General features: G+C 48.3%; 1 protein-coding gene across 1 annotated transcript in view; it reads right to left on the minus strand.

Annotated features, from left to right (window-relative positions):
• Gpd1l (glycerol-3-phosphate dehydrogenase 1 like) overlaps positions 1 to 11391 on the minus strand; it is a 34207-nt gene extending 22816 nt beyond the window's left edge. Inside the window, exon 1 of the mRNA XM_034483852.1 lies at positions 11100 to 11391. Within this exon, the coding sequence (XP_034339743.1) occupies positions 11100 to 11146 (47 nt within the window). The 5' untranslated portion in view covers positions 11147 to 11391. The remainder of the gene's footprint in view (positions 1 to 11099) is intronic.
• Positions 11392 to 17080: the final 5689 nt, after the last annotated feature.

Consider the following 17080-nt stretch of genomic DNA (forward strand, 5'->3'; position numbering starts at 1 on the left):
AGAGCTACAGTGAGACCCTTTCTTCTCTCTCCCTCTTTCCCTCCTTCTCCCCTTTTTAGGTTTTTCAAGACAGGGTTTCTCTGTGTAGCCCTGGCTGGCCTTTGATTTCAGAGATCCACCTGCCTCTGCTTCCAGAGCCCTGGAAGTAAACTTGTGTGCCACCTCTGCTAGGCTGTGAGACCCTTTCTTCAAACAACAATGACAACCTCGATCCAATACTAAACAAAAAACTCAGCCAACCAAATAAACAAGTAAGGGCTGGAGAGACTGCTCAGTGGTTAGACCACTGGCTACTCTTGCAGAGGGCCCAGGCTCAATTCCCAGCAACCAAATATGGTGACGCACAAGTATTAGCAACTCCAGTGTCAGGGAATCTGTGACTCTGATGAGAGCTGAGGGTACCAGACTCACGTGTGGTGCAGACATGCATGCAGGGAAAACACTCATGTGTAAAATAAAGTAGGATATGGGTAGATTCTTGATATAAGGTCTTAGTCTTTATACTAGTCCACAGGAGAGACATTGTCATCACTGCACAGATGAAAAGAGAGGAAGCTAAGAAGGTACAGATGTGGCCCAGACACCCTGGGAGAACTAAGAGCCCAGATCTGTTTCCCAAGAACCTTGCCCATTTAATCCTTAAGTAGACCTGCACAAAAATAAATAAAATAAATAAAATTAATAATAAATAAATAAATAAAATAAAATAAAATAAATAAAATAAATAAAAATACAAGCACAGGCCCCAGGCTGTGGGAAGCCGCAGGTCTGTCTGTGCCCTCCCGGAGATCCGAGATCGGGATCCTGGGAAATGATGAAGGGTGATGCCAAGGATGGTGGTTGTTATGTGAAGCCTTTCATTCCCTGGGGAGATCTAAACAGCTGCTCCCCAGTGACAAACCAAAGCAGATTCTAGGGCTCAACCATGGGGGGGGGGGAGGGTTAGGGGGGGAGGTAATGAGTTTCCTGAGCTCATGAGTGAGGAGCTAATCACGGAGGCACAGTGACCCATCACCTCAGGTCTCACCCCAGCGTGAATGGTGAATGACAGACTGCCCACTGCTGACAGTCTCCCATTTGGTAAACCTTCCTTCCATCCTCTGAATATCGTCTTCTTGAGACCAGGGCAAATGGGATGGAACAGGAAAAGGCTCTTGGGAAACATCTGGGCTAGAACTCTGGCCTCCTGGTGCTCGCAGGATGTTGAGTGTGGGTGGGCGATGGCTCAGCAAGTAAAAGTGCTAATCACGCTAGCCTGGTGGCCAGAGCCTGACCCCCAGAACCGACAGTGAAAGGTGTCCTTTGACCTCCACATGTGTGTCATGGCACACCCTCTTTGGCATACTCACATGTGCAAGCGCACACATAAACACAGTAATAAATACATTTAAAAAAAACAATAAAATAACAAAACAAAACAAAAAGACCCCAAAGCTCTGTGCTTGATTTCTGGGACTGAAGAACCAGGTGGCTGGAGCAACCATCCAGTTGGTAGACATCTTACCTAAAATGTAAGAAGCCCTGGGTTTCATCCTCAATACCACTAAGTCAGGTACAGCAGCACACACACTTGCAACCCTAGCACTTGGGAGGCAGAAGGATGAGGAGTTCAAGGCCAGACTAACTGATGCCCTGTCTCAAAGAAAGCAGCAAGAAGGTTGGACTTGCAGAACATGAAGTGAAGGCAGCTAGGAAGTCAGGGCGTGCCAGCCCGAGGCTGGGCAGACGAGCATGGGTCTCACTTAACACATTTAACACTACCCATCTCAAGGCAGGGACTGAAGGGGTGGTTGGGGTTTTCCCAGTTGGAGGTAAGGACATCTGAGATCCTGGTGGAAAAGAACAATTCAGCTGGGCAGTGGTGGCACACACCTTTAATCTCAGCACTTGGGAGGCAGAGGCAGGCGGATTTGAGTTCGAGGCCAGCCTGGTCTACAGAAGGATTCCCCATCCTTCACCGGGTGTGAATCTAACAGGGCAGATCTTTGGCTTCAGTTTTTCATCTAACGGGAACTTATTACAGGGCGGGCCAGATGGCTCCAGGACCACCGTGTGCTGGAAGGAGAGAACTGATTCCTAAGCTGTTCTGACCTCCACTGAGGGATGTGTTCTCCTCCCCACCTTAAATAATTAAGTAAATGTAATTTAATGGTCAGAATGCTTAATGGCGGGCGGATTTCTGAGTTCAAGGCCAGCCTGGTCTACAGAGTGAGTTCCAGGACAGCCAGGGCTATACAGAGAAACCCTGTCTCGAAAAACCAAAAAAAAAAAAAAAAAAAAAAAATTATGTAAATATATAAAGGGGGTTATAGCACACTCTGGATCTACTACTGGGGCTCAGGGGATATAACTCGGGCCCTCCTACTTATATGGTAGGCACTTTTACCAACTGAGCCATGCCCCAGCCTCTTGCTCTCTCCTTTAACCAGGGAAGGGTGCAGAGAGAATGAGCACACGGCCAAGCTTTCTACGGTCTGAGCCCCTGCCCCTCCCAGGGCTGCTCTGAGCTGACGTTCACAGGGCAATGGGGGATGCTGGTGAGTTTTCTATTAAACAATGTCTAGCCTTCAGTCTAATTCAAAGCATCATGAATAATCCCATCTCGCCACCCAGGCAGAGCCATGATTAACACCGCGGCGTGTTGATTCTCTGCAGTTAAAGGGCCTTTTAAAGAAAGTACAATCGAGTGCCAGAGACTCAAATACAAATGTGAAAAGCGAAAGATCTTAAAACTAGACTCAACTCTGTGCGATGTTTATTTGATCTCTGTGTACAGAAGCTTTCCAAGTTTAAAACCAAAAGAGGGAACCGCAGAGACAGGGAATCAATGTGAGCACTTCACTTGAAGGACGGGGAGACGACAGGGCTTCTGGTGACTGCCGAGGACAGGGCTCACTATGCACCATGCAAGGGTACCCTCCACAAAAGGCAGCACGTGACTGGGGGTGTGGCTCAGTTGGTAGAGTTCACCCCATCAGGAAGTCCTAGTTCCAAACCCCAGCACAACATAACCTGGGCTTCTAGGCAACAAGTTGCTTTACCTGCTAAGCCTCTCCTCATTCCCTTTTCAGAGTATCATATATGGTCCAGGCTGCTCTCTAAGTCCTTGTGTAGCAGAGGACTTGAGGGTGAGCTTGAACCTCCCACTCGATAGGATCACAGGTTCCTGCCAGTCTCCTACTCACTGGACAAGTCCTCTACCAGTTGAGTGTCATCTATACACAGACTCTTAGCAGACACTCAGTGTCGAGAGAACAGAGACCCAGCTCTTGTAAGATACTTCCTATGGCTGCCTCAAGCCATCTGAAGACCCAGTGAAGGGCTGAGGAGATGGGAGACAGTTCATGGATGAAGAACTTGCCACACAGTGTGAGGACTGGAGTTCAGATCCCCAGTACCCAGCTAAAGCCAGGAAGGAGAGGTGACCACATGACACACCAGCTTCAGGATTCCACATACACACGTACACACATGCAAACATGCATAGACAGATGCACACCACACACACACACACACACACACACACACACACACACACATCCCCCATACACAGAGGAGGGAAAAATCCCCATGAATTACAGAGGTTCCCTTTAATCTTAAAGGAAGGAGGCTAGGGTTGTAGGACAGAATTCAGACTGTTAGGTCAGAGTTCTTGAAGAAATAAATACACTCTGGTTTTGTTGCTTTTATTGTTTGTTTTGTTGTTGTATTGTTGTTTTCGAGACAGGGTTTCTCTGTATAGCCCTGGCTGTCCTGGAACTCACTCTGTAGACCAGGCTGGCCTCGAACTCAGAAACCCCCCTGCCTCTGCCTCCCAAGTGTTGGGATTAAAGGCATGCACCACCACTGCCAGGCCATTTTGTTGCTCTTAACCCATGCAAACCGCTTCCTTTTTCTACAACTGGGGGAGCAGGTAGAAGCAGCCAAAGGATGGGAAGGAGAAGCTACTTTACCGTTAAGCTTGGCAGGAGGGGAAACGGGGGCCCAGTTCCTCATCCCACTGACACTAGCTGCAAGAAATTTGTTTCCATTAGTATGTTACGCTCCTGGGCATGATGCCATTGGATGCTAGTTAATTATAAACCAAGAGTTTGGGACAGGGCTAGGTTGGTGGAATGCATGCCTACCATAAACACAGGAAAAACTGAGTCCATAAACTGACACCATGTAGCATGTCTGTAATCCAGCACACACAGGAGAAAAGGCTGGAAGATCAGAGCCAGGCTCCTATACAGTGAGACACCGCCCAACCCCCGGAACACAAAAGACAACAAAACTCTGGGGCAGTGGCTCAGTCTGGTAATGTGCATACCTTGTAAACACAAGGATCTGAGTTTGAACCCCAAAACTCGCATGAAAAAGGCTGAGCATGGTAGAGGAGATGTGTAATCCCAGGGCTGGAGAGGTGGAGGCAGGGAGGTTCCTGGGGCTTGCTGGCCAGGCAGGCTGCACCTACTTGGTGAGCTATAGGCCCAGAACAAGTCAACAAACACACGGAGGAGAAAAACAGAAGCCATCAAGATGGTTCAGTAGGTGAAGGCACTTGGGGCCAAAGCCTGACTATCCGAGGTGGATCCCCAGAATTCACAAGGTGGAAGGAGAGAATCAATTGCCAAAAGTTATCTTCTGATGAACATTCATGAGTGCAGTGAGCATGCACATGCCCACACACTAAATATGTCAAAGTACATTTTTTATACCACACACATACACACACACACACACACACACACACACACACACACACACATATATGATCACATAAAGAGGCCTGCACAATGACAATACCATCTGACATCCTAAATTGGATGGGGACCTCTCACAAGTCCCACAAGGGCAATTAATGGCTGCCAAGAGGGGGAGGACCAGTCCTCTCCAGGCACACAAGAGCAACACCGAATGGACTTAGCCGGATATATATATATATATATATATATATATATATATATATATATATGTGTGTGTGTGTGTGTGTGTGTGTGTGTGTGTATCACACATTACACATAACAAAGAATGAACTCATGATGTTCAGAGTTGGGGGGGTACAGATGATATAAATACGGTGCTCACGGAGGAAATTCTCAAAAAATACTAAGGTGTAAGTAAAAATTTTAAACTAAAACACAACAAAGCTGAACACTGTTTTAAAAGACAACCAAGGACAGACTGACAGATGCATGCACACATACATTCACACAATGTAATTAAAAATATTAAGAGCCAATTGCCAACAAAGCCAGCTTCCCAGGTCCCCCAGCACCTTGGGAAGATCACTCAGGAACAGTGTAAAATACAGACCTCGGGGCACTGCAGAAGGGAACCACACCCCATCCTCCCATGCAAGTAGGGTAGGGCAGGAGCTTACCTAAGGAGCGGATGGGAGCTTGCCCCCAGGCCTCTTATCTCAGACCCCTGCTTTGCAGCAGCCCGTGGACAAATTGCATCTATAAATCCTTACTTGGAATTCCAAAGGTATCCTGAGGTAAGTCTGAAATTAGGGCGGGACAGGGGAGAGAGCATGGCATCCCAGACCTCAGTGTCAGCAGCCAGGACACTCAGTTCGACACCCTTGACCAGGGCCATCCTGAAGTCCCTTAACTGATCAGAGGAATCTGCCCAATATCAGCAGTTAAAGGTCATGTCCAAGTTGGGTATAGTGACTCATGCTTGTCACCCCCACAATTGGGGAGGCAGAGGCAGGAGGATCAACAAGAAATGGAAGCTTCTCTGGCCTACACAATACAGCCCTGAATGGCCTTGAACTCACAGATCTGCCTGCCCCTGCTTCCAGATGGCTTGGACCAAAGGCATGATATGTTTTGTTGTTTGGTTTTGGATGTTTTTTTAAAACAATGTTATGAAGTCCAGGCTGGCCTGGTAATCACTATGTAGACTATGTAGCCCAGGTTGGCTTCAAACTCTAGGCAGTCTCCCTACCTACATCTCTCCAGTGCTCGGATTATATATTTTACTATTATTTGTTTTTCTGTCGACCTCCTCTTCCTTTACTTTTTGCTGTACTGTAGGTAAAAGTAACTTTTATTCTCCTGTTGTCTAATTGTTGTCTGGGAAGCTTACTACATCTGTCTAACCCAGGGCTAGTTCTGGAAGCTTCTACCCTCCATACAATCTAATCTAGGCCTAGAACATTTTCAGTCTCAGAGACTTATTGCTGAATACACTCACCCCTTCCTAGTTCTTTCTGACTTCTCTCTGGCTGGATCAACTCAGCTGTTATGGTTCACACTCCTTCCCCAGCTGACTGATTCAATCTGACTTTTCTCTAAGCCTCTGAATTGCTCTACTTGGCCTCAAACTAACTCTGGCAATCTGTTCTAATCTTCTGGCTCCTTCTCATTCTCTGGATCTTTCTGTCTTTATCTGTATCTAGCTTGTTCTCTTCAACCTGTCTCTGTGAAACTCTCCCAGTAACACTGCCTCCTTCTCCCTCTCTGCTACTCAACTCTCCCTTTCAACTCCACTGTTCAGTCTCCAGGTACTCTACTGCATTCCTGTCCTGGACTCTCTTCTCCTGTCTGTCTGTCTCTCCCTTAAGTAGCTTCCCTTTCCTCTCTCTCCTTGAGAGTTGGGCAGATCCTATTCTGTCAAATCTTTGATTCATCCCTTTTTCTGCCCCTCAATTAGACATCACTTTCAAACATAGGTGCTTCCTTCTCCAAACTAACTTTATCTTCATTGTTTGGGATTAAAGCTGCATGCTAAGGGCGGGTCTGTATTCTAGCCAGAGGGATTAAAGGTGTGTGCTAAGGGCTGTGCCACACCCTAACAATAAACAGGTTAAAATACCAATTATCAATAAAAGTTCATGATCCTCCAGCCTCCACTACCCCTAGATGCTGGGACTACAAATGAGTATGCTATCATGGTGTGTGTATGTGTGTGTGTGTGTGTGTGTGTGTGTTCCAATGGATGTTCTGTCACCTCCCTGTTACCAGTCTAGATGACTCACTCCTCCAGCCCCCCAGTCCCCACATCCAGGACAAGGGTACCTTACCTAGCCTATCTTCACAGCCAGCAGTGTCAGGTGGCATGGGGGAAGACACTTGGGCCAGGGAGGTATGGCTACATCTTATAAGTGACTGCACCTCTATTTACACAAATACTCAAACTGCTGGTTGTAAAGATTGCTTGAGCAATATTTACATTCCTGTGGTTGAGGACCAGATTTGGACGGAAGGGCTGGCTCATGTTTGAAAATAAGAAAAGGCTGCAGTCCTTTCAGGGTGAAAATCTGCCCTTTTCTAAGGAGTGATCCACCAAGACTAGCTGCAGAGATGACCCTGGTGTGAGGAGTCTCGGGTCCATATGCTGCAGTGGGGAGCAGAGGCAGATCTCTGACTTCAAGTCTAGCCTGGTCTTCATAGTGAATCCTTGCCTCACAAAAACAAACCAGCAACCAACAAAACCCCCACATCGTGTGGCTTCCCTGTAATCTTAGCACTGGGGAAGAAGCAAAAAGATCAAAAGTTCAAAGTGGGGACTGGAGAAATGACTCAGGAGGTTAAGAACATTGCTAATCTTCCAAAGGACATAGGTTTGTTTTGTTTGTTTTTTGAGACAGGGTTTCTCTGTGTAGCCTTGGCTGTCCTGGCACTTACTCTGTAGACCAGGCTGGCCTCGAACTCAGCATAAATCTCTTTTTAAAAGTTATATAAATAAAACTTTACAGGATATATTTAAAAATAGTTCAAAGTCATCCTTTGTATTGAGTTCATGGCCTGCCTGGGCAATAAAAGACCCCTCAAGAAAAAAAAAAAGAGGGAAAAAAAAATCCACCCTGCTTAAAATGTAACAGGCAGGCTTGTGCCAGACCCCAGTTCTCAGTTTGTAAGTTTGAATCTTATCTTCTAAGCCCTTATTTATCTCACACCCTAGTCACTTAGCAGTAGAGACCGAGTCCTGTTCCTGAAAAGGGCAAGTCCCCCAAAGATCACGAGGGCACGGAACCCTGAGGAAAACAGCGCCCCCCAGAGGCAAACATTGGAGAATATACAATCCAGAACTGAACCCGCCATCTCCACCCTGATTATTTTTTTGAGGCAGGATTTCATTGTATTCTGGCTGGTCTAGAACTTACTATGTAGCCCAGGCTAGACTCTTAATTGTAGTGTACCTCCTGTCTCCGCTCCTCCTGTGCAGCAATTACAGACATGAGCCATTCTGCCCCCTTCTGGCCCCTCCTTGTTGTTTTCAGTCCCTGCAATCGGGAAGTTCTCGGGAAGCCGGGATCCTCTGTCTAGGACTGGAGTGACTCTGTATCCCAGGCGATGGCCTGAAGCCAACAACTGTCTGTCTGATCCCGTACTTTAACGGAGGCAGCCAGCCAGCCCAAACCTTCCAAACATTTCTCAATCGCTGTGCCACAGGCCAAGTTCTACTCACTCCCAGAGCCGGATCGGACCAAGAATGCAGCCAACTACATCAGAATGAAGATGCTTTGGGCTAGCAGCCAAGCCTCCATGAAAGGCCAGAGAAGGTCTCTTGACAGCCCTTGTTCCAGTTCAGTCTAGCATGGGAGAGCTGGGCCACTTCTGCCTGCACCTGACAGACTGGCAGAAGGGCTACCTTCTATGGAGCTGTACACAAGAGGGAAAGGCAGTCTGTGAGCCTAGCACCAGGGGGTTGGAGGTGCAAGGAGCTGGAGTTCAAAACCATCCTCAACTAGGTTGTCCAACCTGGGCTAAATGAGACCCTGACTCAAAACAACCAAGTGCGCTCAGTGAGTGCTTGTCCCGTGGCAGAGCCAGCAAGGCAGCTGACAGTTCTCTGCAGTGACCTTGGTGTCGTAAGTGGTAAAGCCAAGCTGAAGGTCTATGTGAAGCTCTGAGGACAGATAGGAGTCCTATTTAAGGGGGGCACAGAGCTTTCCGCTCTTGCCCCAAATAGCACACTAAAAGCACATAGTGGGGCGGCAGGTAAGAGTGCTTGCTACACAAGCACGATGACCTGAGTTGGATCCCCAGAGTTTACAGAAGGAGAGAACTCCCGGAAGTTGTCCTTGAACTTCTGCAGCAACTCTCACACACACAGAATAAAAAGTAAGAATAGACAGGTGAGGTGGCATGCGCCTTTAATCCCAGCACTCGGGAAGCAGAGGATGGCAGGTATCTGTGAGTTCAAGGCCAGCCTGGTCTACATAGCAAGCACCAAGACCCAGTCTCAAAAAACAGGCTGGAGCCTGGCAGTGGTGGTGCACTACTTTAATCCCAGCACTTGGGAGGCAGAGGCAGGGGGGATTTCTGAGTTCGAGGCCAGCCTGGTCTACAGAGTGAGTTCGGGACAGCCAGAGCTACACAGAGAAACCTGGTCTAAACAACAAACAAACAAACAAACAAACAAAAGGCTGGAGACATGGCTCAGTGGTTAACAGCACTTGTTGCTCTTACAGAGGGCCTCTTTTCCCAGCACCCGCATGGTGGTTCACAACCATCTGTAACTCAGCTCCAGGAAATCCTCTGCCCTGTTCTGACCTCTGCAGGCACCAGGCACACGTGAGCACTTATATATGCAGGCAAAACACTCATACAAATACAGATTATACAAATTGTAATAAAAATAAAAAGCATGACTTTGAATTCCTGATTCCCCTGCCTGCCCCCAAGGACTGGAGTTCCAGGCAGGTGTCACTACAACTCTTAGCATGGCAGTCTGGCCAGGAGTGGAGCTGCTTCCTAGGACAAGGCCCCAGGGCTTGATCTTTAGCAACAGAGTATATGTATTAACTTAGCAACAGAGTGGTTTTACATTAATTGAGTGTGGGTGATGCAGGGACTCTCCTCCGTGACAGAGCAGTCATTATATACTCAAGAGGCCCTGGGTTCAATCTCCATTACCAAAGGGGGGGGGGGGGGAAAGCTGGCCAATGTGGCCCTTGCATCGCCTTTAATAGCAGCAATCAGATCTCTGTGAGATCATTTGATCTATACAAGTACCAGGCCAGAGCTGAAGACCTGTCTCAAAAAAAAAAAAAAAAAAAAAAAATTAGCATGTGCCAGGCACCAGGTAAAGAACTGGGCCGGAGGGGAGAGCTTCCCGGGGACAGACAACTAAGGATGAGGCCAACGCAAGGGCAGAGGTCAGCAACAGGAGGCCAGGGAGAGGCCACCCGTCCAGCCGCAATGGAAAAGAACAGCCAGCTAAGGTTTCCTCCAAAAGTACTTTCAGAGCCAAGTCTTCAAAGACCAGTCAGGTGGCCCCCACAACTTCTGTGCAGTACCACTTCTAGAAGTCTGAGCCGTGTCGTGAGTCAGACCACAGGAAAACAGAAGGAGACAGGAACCAAGAGAGTGGCCCTCAACTGTTCCAACCCCATTCTCTGGGCCGCGGGAAAAGTCTGGAACACACCACAGTCTGCCTCTCCTTCTCACGGAGACCCTAACTTCTGTGTTAAGGATCACCAAGGCATGGAAACTACTGGAAGAAATTGAAAGCCCTCCAAGCAGTAAGCGCTTTTGCAAGTGAAGTCAAATCCCAGCCCAGTGGTGACACGAAGCTCTGCAAACACCTTTCCCTAAGACCCTCACGCTCTGGCAGCCAGGCCGGTGGAGACTTGGTCCCCCTTCTCTATACCACATTTGCATGACTGGGAACCACTCGCCACAGGAAGTGGAAACTGTCTCTTGTAGGACAGCACTGCCACAGGTAGCAAGGACCCTTTGCACGCTCTGTGCCTCGGTTTCCCCAACCCCAAAACTGCAGTAAGAACAACTGAGCCTCTGCAAATTCCTCCTCCGGGGTGATCCGCAGGAGAATGGAGAATGCCCTTGGGTTGTTTGTCAAGTACCGGGGCGTGACGAGCAGGTGGCAGTAACCGGGTTACCAGTGCGCGCAGACAGGTGCCCGCGGGCGCTGTGCACGCTGCCACTCGGGCCAGCTTGGCCAGGCACCTCGCGCGCCGGTGCCTCGGCGTGGCCTCTGTGCCTGCAGTGCCCAACCGGGATAGGCGATCGCAGGCCAGCCTCTCTGCCTATCCGCGGTGCCCTGGTGTCCAAGCTGAAGGAGCCGGGGAGCAGCCCTGGCCCGCCCGGAACCGAGGCTTCCTGGAGGCGGAGACGCACCGCCCACCCGCCACTGCTCACCAGTTTCCCGAGCCCACGATGCACACTTTCAGAGGCGCCGCTGCCATGGCCAAGCCGGATCGTTGCTGCACACAGCCTTCCTCGCAGGGCCAAGCCGGATCTCTGCTGCAAGCCGGATCGCTGCAACACACACTGTGCCTCCCAGGCCGGTTGCTCACCTCCGCTGGAACGGCCTAGTATAGCCGCTCCGGGCGAGCCCGCCCCGCCCTCCTATCCGCCAATGGCCACCGCCACCCCGCCTAGGCGCCTAGGGCCACAGCTGACAGCCGGGAGGACCCGCCCCACCACTCCCAAGAACCACTGCGCACGCCTGGTCCGGGCTAGTGGCCTGGTCAGCCTCCGGTGTCGCCCCACCCCTGCCCGAGGAATGTTGGGATGTGTAGTCCACCTCCCTGCGGGCTCCCTTTCAGTTCCATGCGCGCCACGTGCAGGCCAATGTTATTGCTCCGAGCTCCTGCTGCTGTGTGTCACTATCCCAGACAGAGCAAGCCCGACCCAACCTATAGAGGTGTCACCTATTCGCTGGGTGCGCAGGGACAGCTATCACTTAAGATTGGAGCCCAGACAGCCTAAGTAGTTGACTGTGAATTCACCCAGATTTGGGCTCGGAGCCTGCGCCTGCTTTAACAATGACTGTCAAATTCATATAAACACGACCGGTCCAGGCACCCATGAATTTCCTAGCGATCTTGGAGCTTTAATCGAATGTCTTCTTTTGCGCTTGATCTGGCAGTGTCTGCTCTACAAGTGTGGCCTCGTAGTTCAGTTGGTAGAGGACTAGATTGAACACAGAAAGTTCAATCCCCAGTGCCTGATGGCTCTGGCCTGTAATCACAGCACGTGGGCGACAGAGGGAGGAGAATCTGAAGTCCCAGGTTATCCTTGGCCGGGTAAAAATGGGAGAGCACCTTGTCACCTTGTCTCAAACATGCATCCATGCATTTCAGGATGAAAAACTTGTCTACACAGGGTCAAAACAGAAACTTGAACTGTCCCCTCATATCGGTACTCATAGGACAGGACATGCCCTGCCATAGCTTCACTGACCTCTGCTCACAAAATATCCATGCAAGCTGTTGTACTGCGGATGCGCTTGCCGAGGCCACAGAAAACAGTGATGGTGTTGTAATCTCAGTGTGCGGGAGGTAGAGACAGGGGGATCTGCGGTTCAAAGTCATCCTTAGCTACACAGTGAGTTTGAGGTCAACCTGGGTCACATGAGACCCTATCACAAGACAAAAGCAAGAATAGGGAGGTGAGCTAGTTTATCGAGGAAAGGTGTAACCCTAACAACTGTAACTGTATCAACCGGAGTCAGATCTCCAGAGCCCAAGGAGGAGGAAGAGAACCAGCTCCCAGCAGTTGCCCTCAGACCTTCCCTGTGCTGTTTCATATAAGCGCCGTCTGCCTTGTACAACATAACAACAGTAAGCAAAATCATTTTAATTAATTCGTTTGTTGAGACAGGGTCTCACAGTGTAGCCCTAGCTGATCTGAAACATGCTAAAGACCAGGCTGGCCTAGTATTCATTTTATGGCTTCAAACTCACAAGAGATCTCTGCCTGCCTCTGCCTCCCAAATGCTGGGATTAAAGGCAATTACCTGGATTGAATTAAATTCACTAAATTAATGCCTGGTTTAAAATAAATTTAATTTTAAAATAGAATAGGTTAAATAGAATTAATTTTAAAATAGAATAGGGCCGGGTGGTGGTGGCGCACGCCTTTAATCCCAGCACTTGGGAGGCAGAGACAGGCGGATTTCTGAGTTCGAGGCCAGCCTGGTCTACAGAGTGAGTTCCAGGACAGCCAGGACTAAACAGAGAAACCCTGTCTCGAAAAAAACAAAAAAAAAAAAAAAAAAAAAAAAAAAAAAAAAAAAAAAAAAAAAAATAGAATAGGTTAAATAGAAAAAAAAACCAAGTCAAACTCTGTGTGGTAATGTACACCTTTAATCCTCAAATGAGCAGGTCCCTGTGAGTTGGAGGCCATCCTGATCTGTATAGCCTGACTATACGGTGAGGCTCTGCCCTAAAAACAGGACAGAAAGAAGGAAGAAAGAAAGAAAAAGATGGAAGGAAGGAAAGGAAGGAAGAAAAGAAAAGAAAAATAGAACAGACTTAGAATTCTCAAACTGCTACATGTTAACCTTTAATCCTGTGTCTAGGCAACACCTCAAACCAATTACATCAGAGTCTCCAGGGATGAGGTGGGATGTAAGTTTAGAATTTTTAAAGTTCATAGGTGGTTACTTGTGGTACATAGAGACAGTAATCTCAGTGGCTGGGATGTGGAGGCAGGAAGGTCAGAGAGTCATAGCGGCTGCATAATGAGTTCCAGGCCTGACTGGGTTGGGGGGCCAGTACAGAAGACCCTATTCTGCCTCCCCCCAGCTCCAGTGGTTGAGAAAGGATCCCTTGGCAAGGTAGCCCTGCATTGAGAAGGGAAGGTTTCTGGGGAGCTGGAGAGTGGACCCACAAATAACTGAAACAGAACAGAGGCCATAGAGGAGGAGAGCTCCCCACTGGGTTCAGGGAGCTTCCCGAATAACAGTGGAAGCCAGCAACAAGTGGGCACCAGTGGTGACCTAAGTGACCATTTTCTAAGAGATGGAAAAGATTGTCCTGGAGAGGAGAAAGCACCCTGTGGGCTAGCCTCAGCCCTCTGTGTTGCTCACTTTGGTCTGCTTCCTTCTGAGTTCAGGAATGGGTGTGAGTTTAGCTTCCAGAAGGTGTTGATATAAAGACACAGCAAAGAAGGGAGATTGGCCACTGGGACTCAAACTGCACTCTTCATGAGGTCAGAATTATTAGAAAACATGACTCTTTCTCTCTTTCTTACTTTTTAAAATGGGGTTGGGATAACCCATTTTAAAAATGTGTGTGTGTGTGTGTGTGTGTGTGTATTAGACAGGAGTTCTACCACTTAGCTATGTAGCCATTTCTTTCTTATTTTGTGACAACCTCTTGATAAATCGCCTAGAGCCTTTGATATACAGCCCACTCTGACCTGGAATTCGTGACGCCTCTGTCTCTGCCTCCATGGTGTTAGGGTTACAGGCATGCACTACCACTCCAGGCTCTCAGCCCACCCTAAAGTATTTGCTTATTTTATTTTATTTTATTTTATTTTATTTTATTTTATTTGAGACAGGGTTTCTCTGTGTAGCCCTGGCTGTCCTGGAACTCACTCTGTAGACCAGGCTGGCCTCGAACTCAGAAATCCACCTGCCTCTGCCTCCCAAGTGCTGGGATTAAAGGCGTGCGCCACCACCACCCGGCTTGAAATATTTTATTTTGCAGGATAATCTACCTCCCTCCCTCCCTTTCTTCCTTCCTTCCTCCCTCCATTCCTTCTGTCTTTTACTATGCAGCTCTGGCTGGCCTGGAATTTACAGAGATGCTCCTCTCTCTGCTTCTGAGTTCTCAATGGCTGCTTCAAAACACACGACACCTAAGCATTGAAGGCTGGCCATGGATTTGGTTTCTCTCATCCAGGACTGCAAACTCGGTTTTGCAATGCTGGGAAAGGGTTGGGGGAGAAGGATAAATCAATAAAACTTTTTAAGAAAATTACGCTATTTAGAAATGGTGTGGTGGGAGTATAGAGGCCCTTACACGGTACAGGACCATCCTCTCAGCCAAATGCCTTGGGTCATTCAGCTGTGCTCACTGGCAAAGGAACATTCCAGGGGAACTTGACGACTGTTTATGTCCCTCATGGAGGCGGGAGGGTCTTGACATCCTCAATTCGGTTTCCAGTCACTCCCACCCTGTGTAAGCAGCACTGCCTAGCTAGCTGCTCAGGGTCTCAGGGAGGGGCTAAGGTGTATAGGCCACTTGTAGGGTGAGGGGCCCCACCTGTGCTGCTATGGGAAAATCATCGTCTCTGCTGGGGCACTGCCTTTTGTGAGGGTCACCCCCCCACTCTGTAAGGAAGCCCCCATAACCTCATGGGTTCACCAGAATGCACCATTGATGGGACCCTGCCTCTGTTTGACTTGGGACCATAGGCGGAGAGGTAGATGTTTATATCTCTCCCAGGAAAGGAATTTTGTCAACAGTTTGTGCCACAGTGCACACATGGAAGTCAGAGAACAACTTTCGAGAAGCAGTTTTTTCCTTCCGCCAGGTGGTTTGGGGGATTGAACCCAAGTTGTTATGCTTGGCGGCAAGCCCCCTTTCCCACTGAGCCATCTTCTCCACCCAACAAAACACAGTTACTGGCCCCTCGATGTTTTCAACAAGAAGTGACATATATCACTTCTGGAACTAGATGAAAAGGACCAGGCAGCGGAATGCTTAGCGCCCCAGGCATCCAGCCACAGTAAGGGTGCCCATTGCTCATGTCTGCAGTGTTCGGCACCATGCTGGTGTCAGTTATGAAGAGAATTAATCAGGAACCTGGCGTGGTAGTGCACAGCTGCCATCTCAACCCCGGGGAGGCTGAGTTTGAGTCCAGCCTGGATGATAAAGCAGGAGGAAGCTGGCTCAAAACACAAACTAAAATAAAAGCTGCCACTGTTATCTTGGCAGGCGGGTCCTAGAACTCCTAAGCTGGGCTCCCTGAGGTGGTGGAGATCTGGAAGGAAATAGGGTCTGAGTGGAGAGGCCTTGTAGATTGATTGCTTATCCTATAGAAAGAGACATCAAAGGCCTTGCTTTCTGCTAGTGTGTCTCCATGTGAGGACCTCACTGGAGAGTCCTCGCTAAGCTTCAGGACAGGCAAGTCTTGGACTCAGGCTAATCTTGAGCTATGAATGCTTAGTCTGTAGCTGTGTAATCAGCAGCTTGAGCTGACTGAAGAGGACTGGCCCCAAGCGATGATGCCTTTTCTTCACTACAAAACAGGTGGAATTAAAATCCCCTATCCAGAAAAATAAACATATGGCAGTTACAGTGGCTCAGTTGGTCTCGTAGCCCAGGCTGGCCTTAAATTCACTATGTAGCTGAGGATGACCTTGAACTTCTGACCATCTGTCTGATCCATCTTCAGAGCTAGGAGTAGAGGCTTGGTGGCTACAGGGAATAGAACTTCAGTCAAATGCTTGCATATCAAAGTTGCATCTACCTCCCAGTTCTTAGATCACAATCTTATCATGTTGTTGGTTTTGTTTTTTGTTTTTGTTTTTTTTTTTTTTTTTTTTCATAGTTCTTAATGAATTTCCAGGCAATTCAGAAGGTCATGTCCTCACTCAGGGTCAGGGTCAGGGTCAGAGACACAACTCAGACCCTATTCTCCAGATAGTCTTATAGTTTGCAATCCTTGATTTTCAAGATGATTACAAGGGAGGGGTCCATCCCCAGTGACCTTAAAGTTTGGTAATATTTAGATAGCTAGCATTCCACACAAGATTCAGGGTGGGTCTCAAGTGCCAAGCTTTTGGGGGCCAGGAAGACGGCTCAGCAGTTAGAGACACTTGCCGAGCAAGCCGGAGGATCCTAGTTTGATCCTCAGAACACACTCGAAGCTGGAAGGAGAGAACCACCTTCATTAAGTTGTACTCTGACCTCTCTGTGCATGTGCCTCGGCACCTTGTACATACACTTTGTACCAACACCATCACAATAACATTAAAAAAAAAAAAGTTTAAAAAGCATTATCTGATGAGTTTTGAATGTCATTTATTTAAACCTCCTAATGACACCAGGAACTATTTGAATAGTACTTCATCATTACAAAACAGCTAAAAAAAACCCAAAAACCCCAAACCCCCAGACCCCCAACAATTATCTTGGCTATGGATTGTGTCCTTGGCACAGGTTGTGGGTTTTCTGGCCCTAGATTTGAGGCACATGTGCCATCCACGTGTCTGACCCTCTCTGTGCTATTCCACACTAAGACACCCTCTTCCGTTATACTTCTTGTCATCAGGCATTTGGTCACAGCAACAAGGAAAGTAACCAACAAATGCAGGGTGACAACTATTCTGGACCTTTGGACATCTCAGTCGGTTCGAGCAGAGGCAGAGAGTTGGGAAA

The sequence above is a fragment of the Arvicanthis niloticus genome, chromosome 21 (assembly GCF_011762505.2).
Source record: "Arvicanthis niloticus isolate mArvNil1 chromosome 21, mArvNil1.pat.X, whole genome shotgun sequence".
Taxonomy (NCBI): Eukaryota; Metazoa; Chordata; class Mammalia; order Rodentia; family Muridae; genus Arvicanthis; species Arvicanthis niloticus.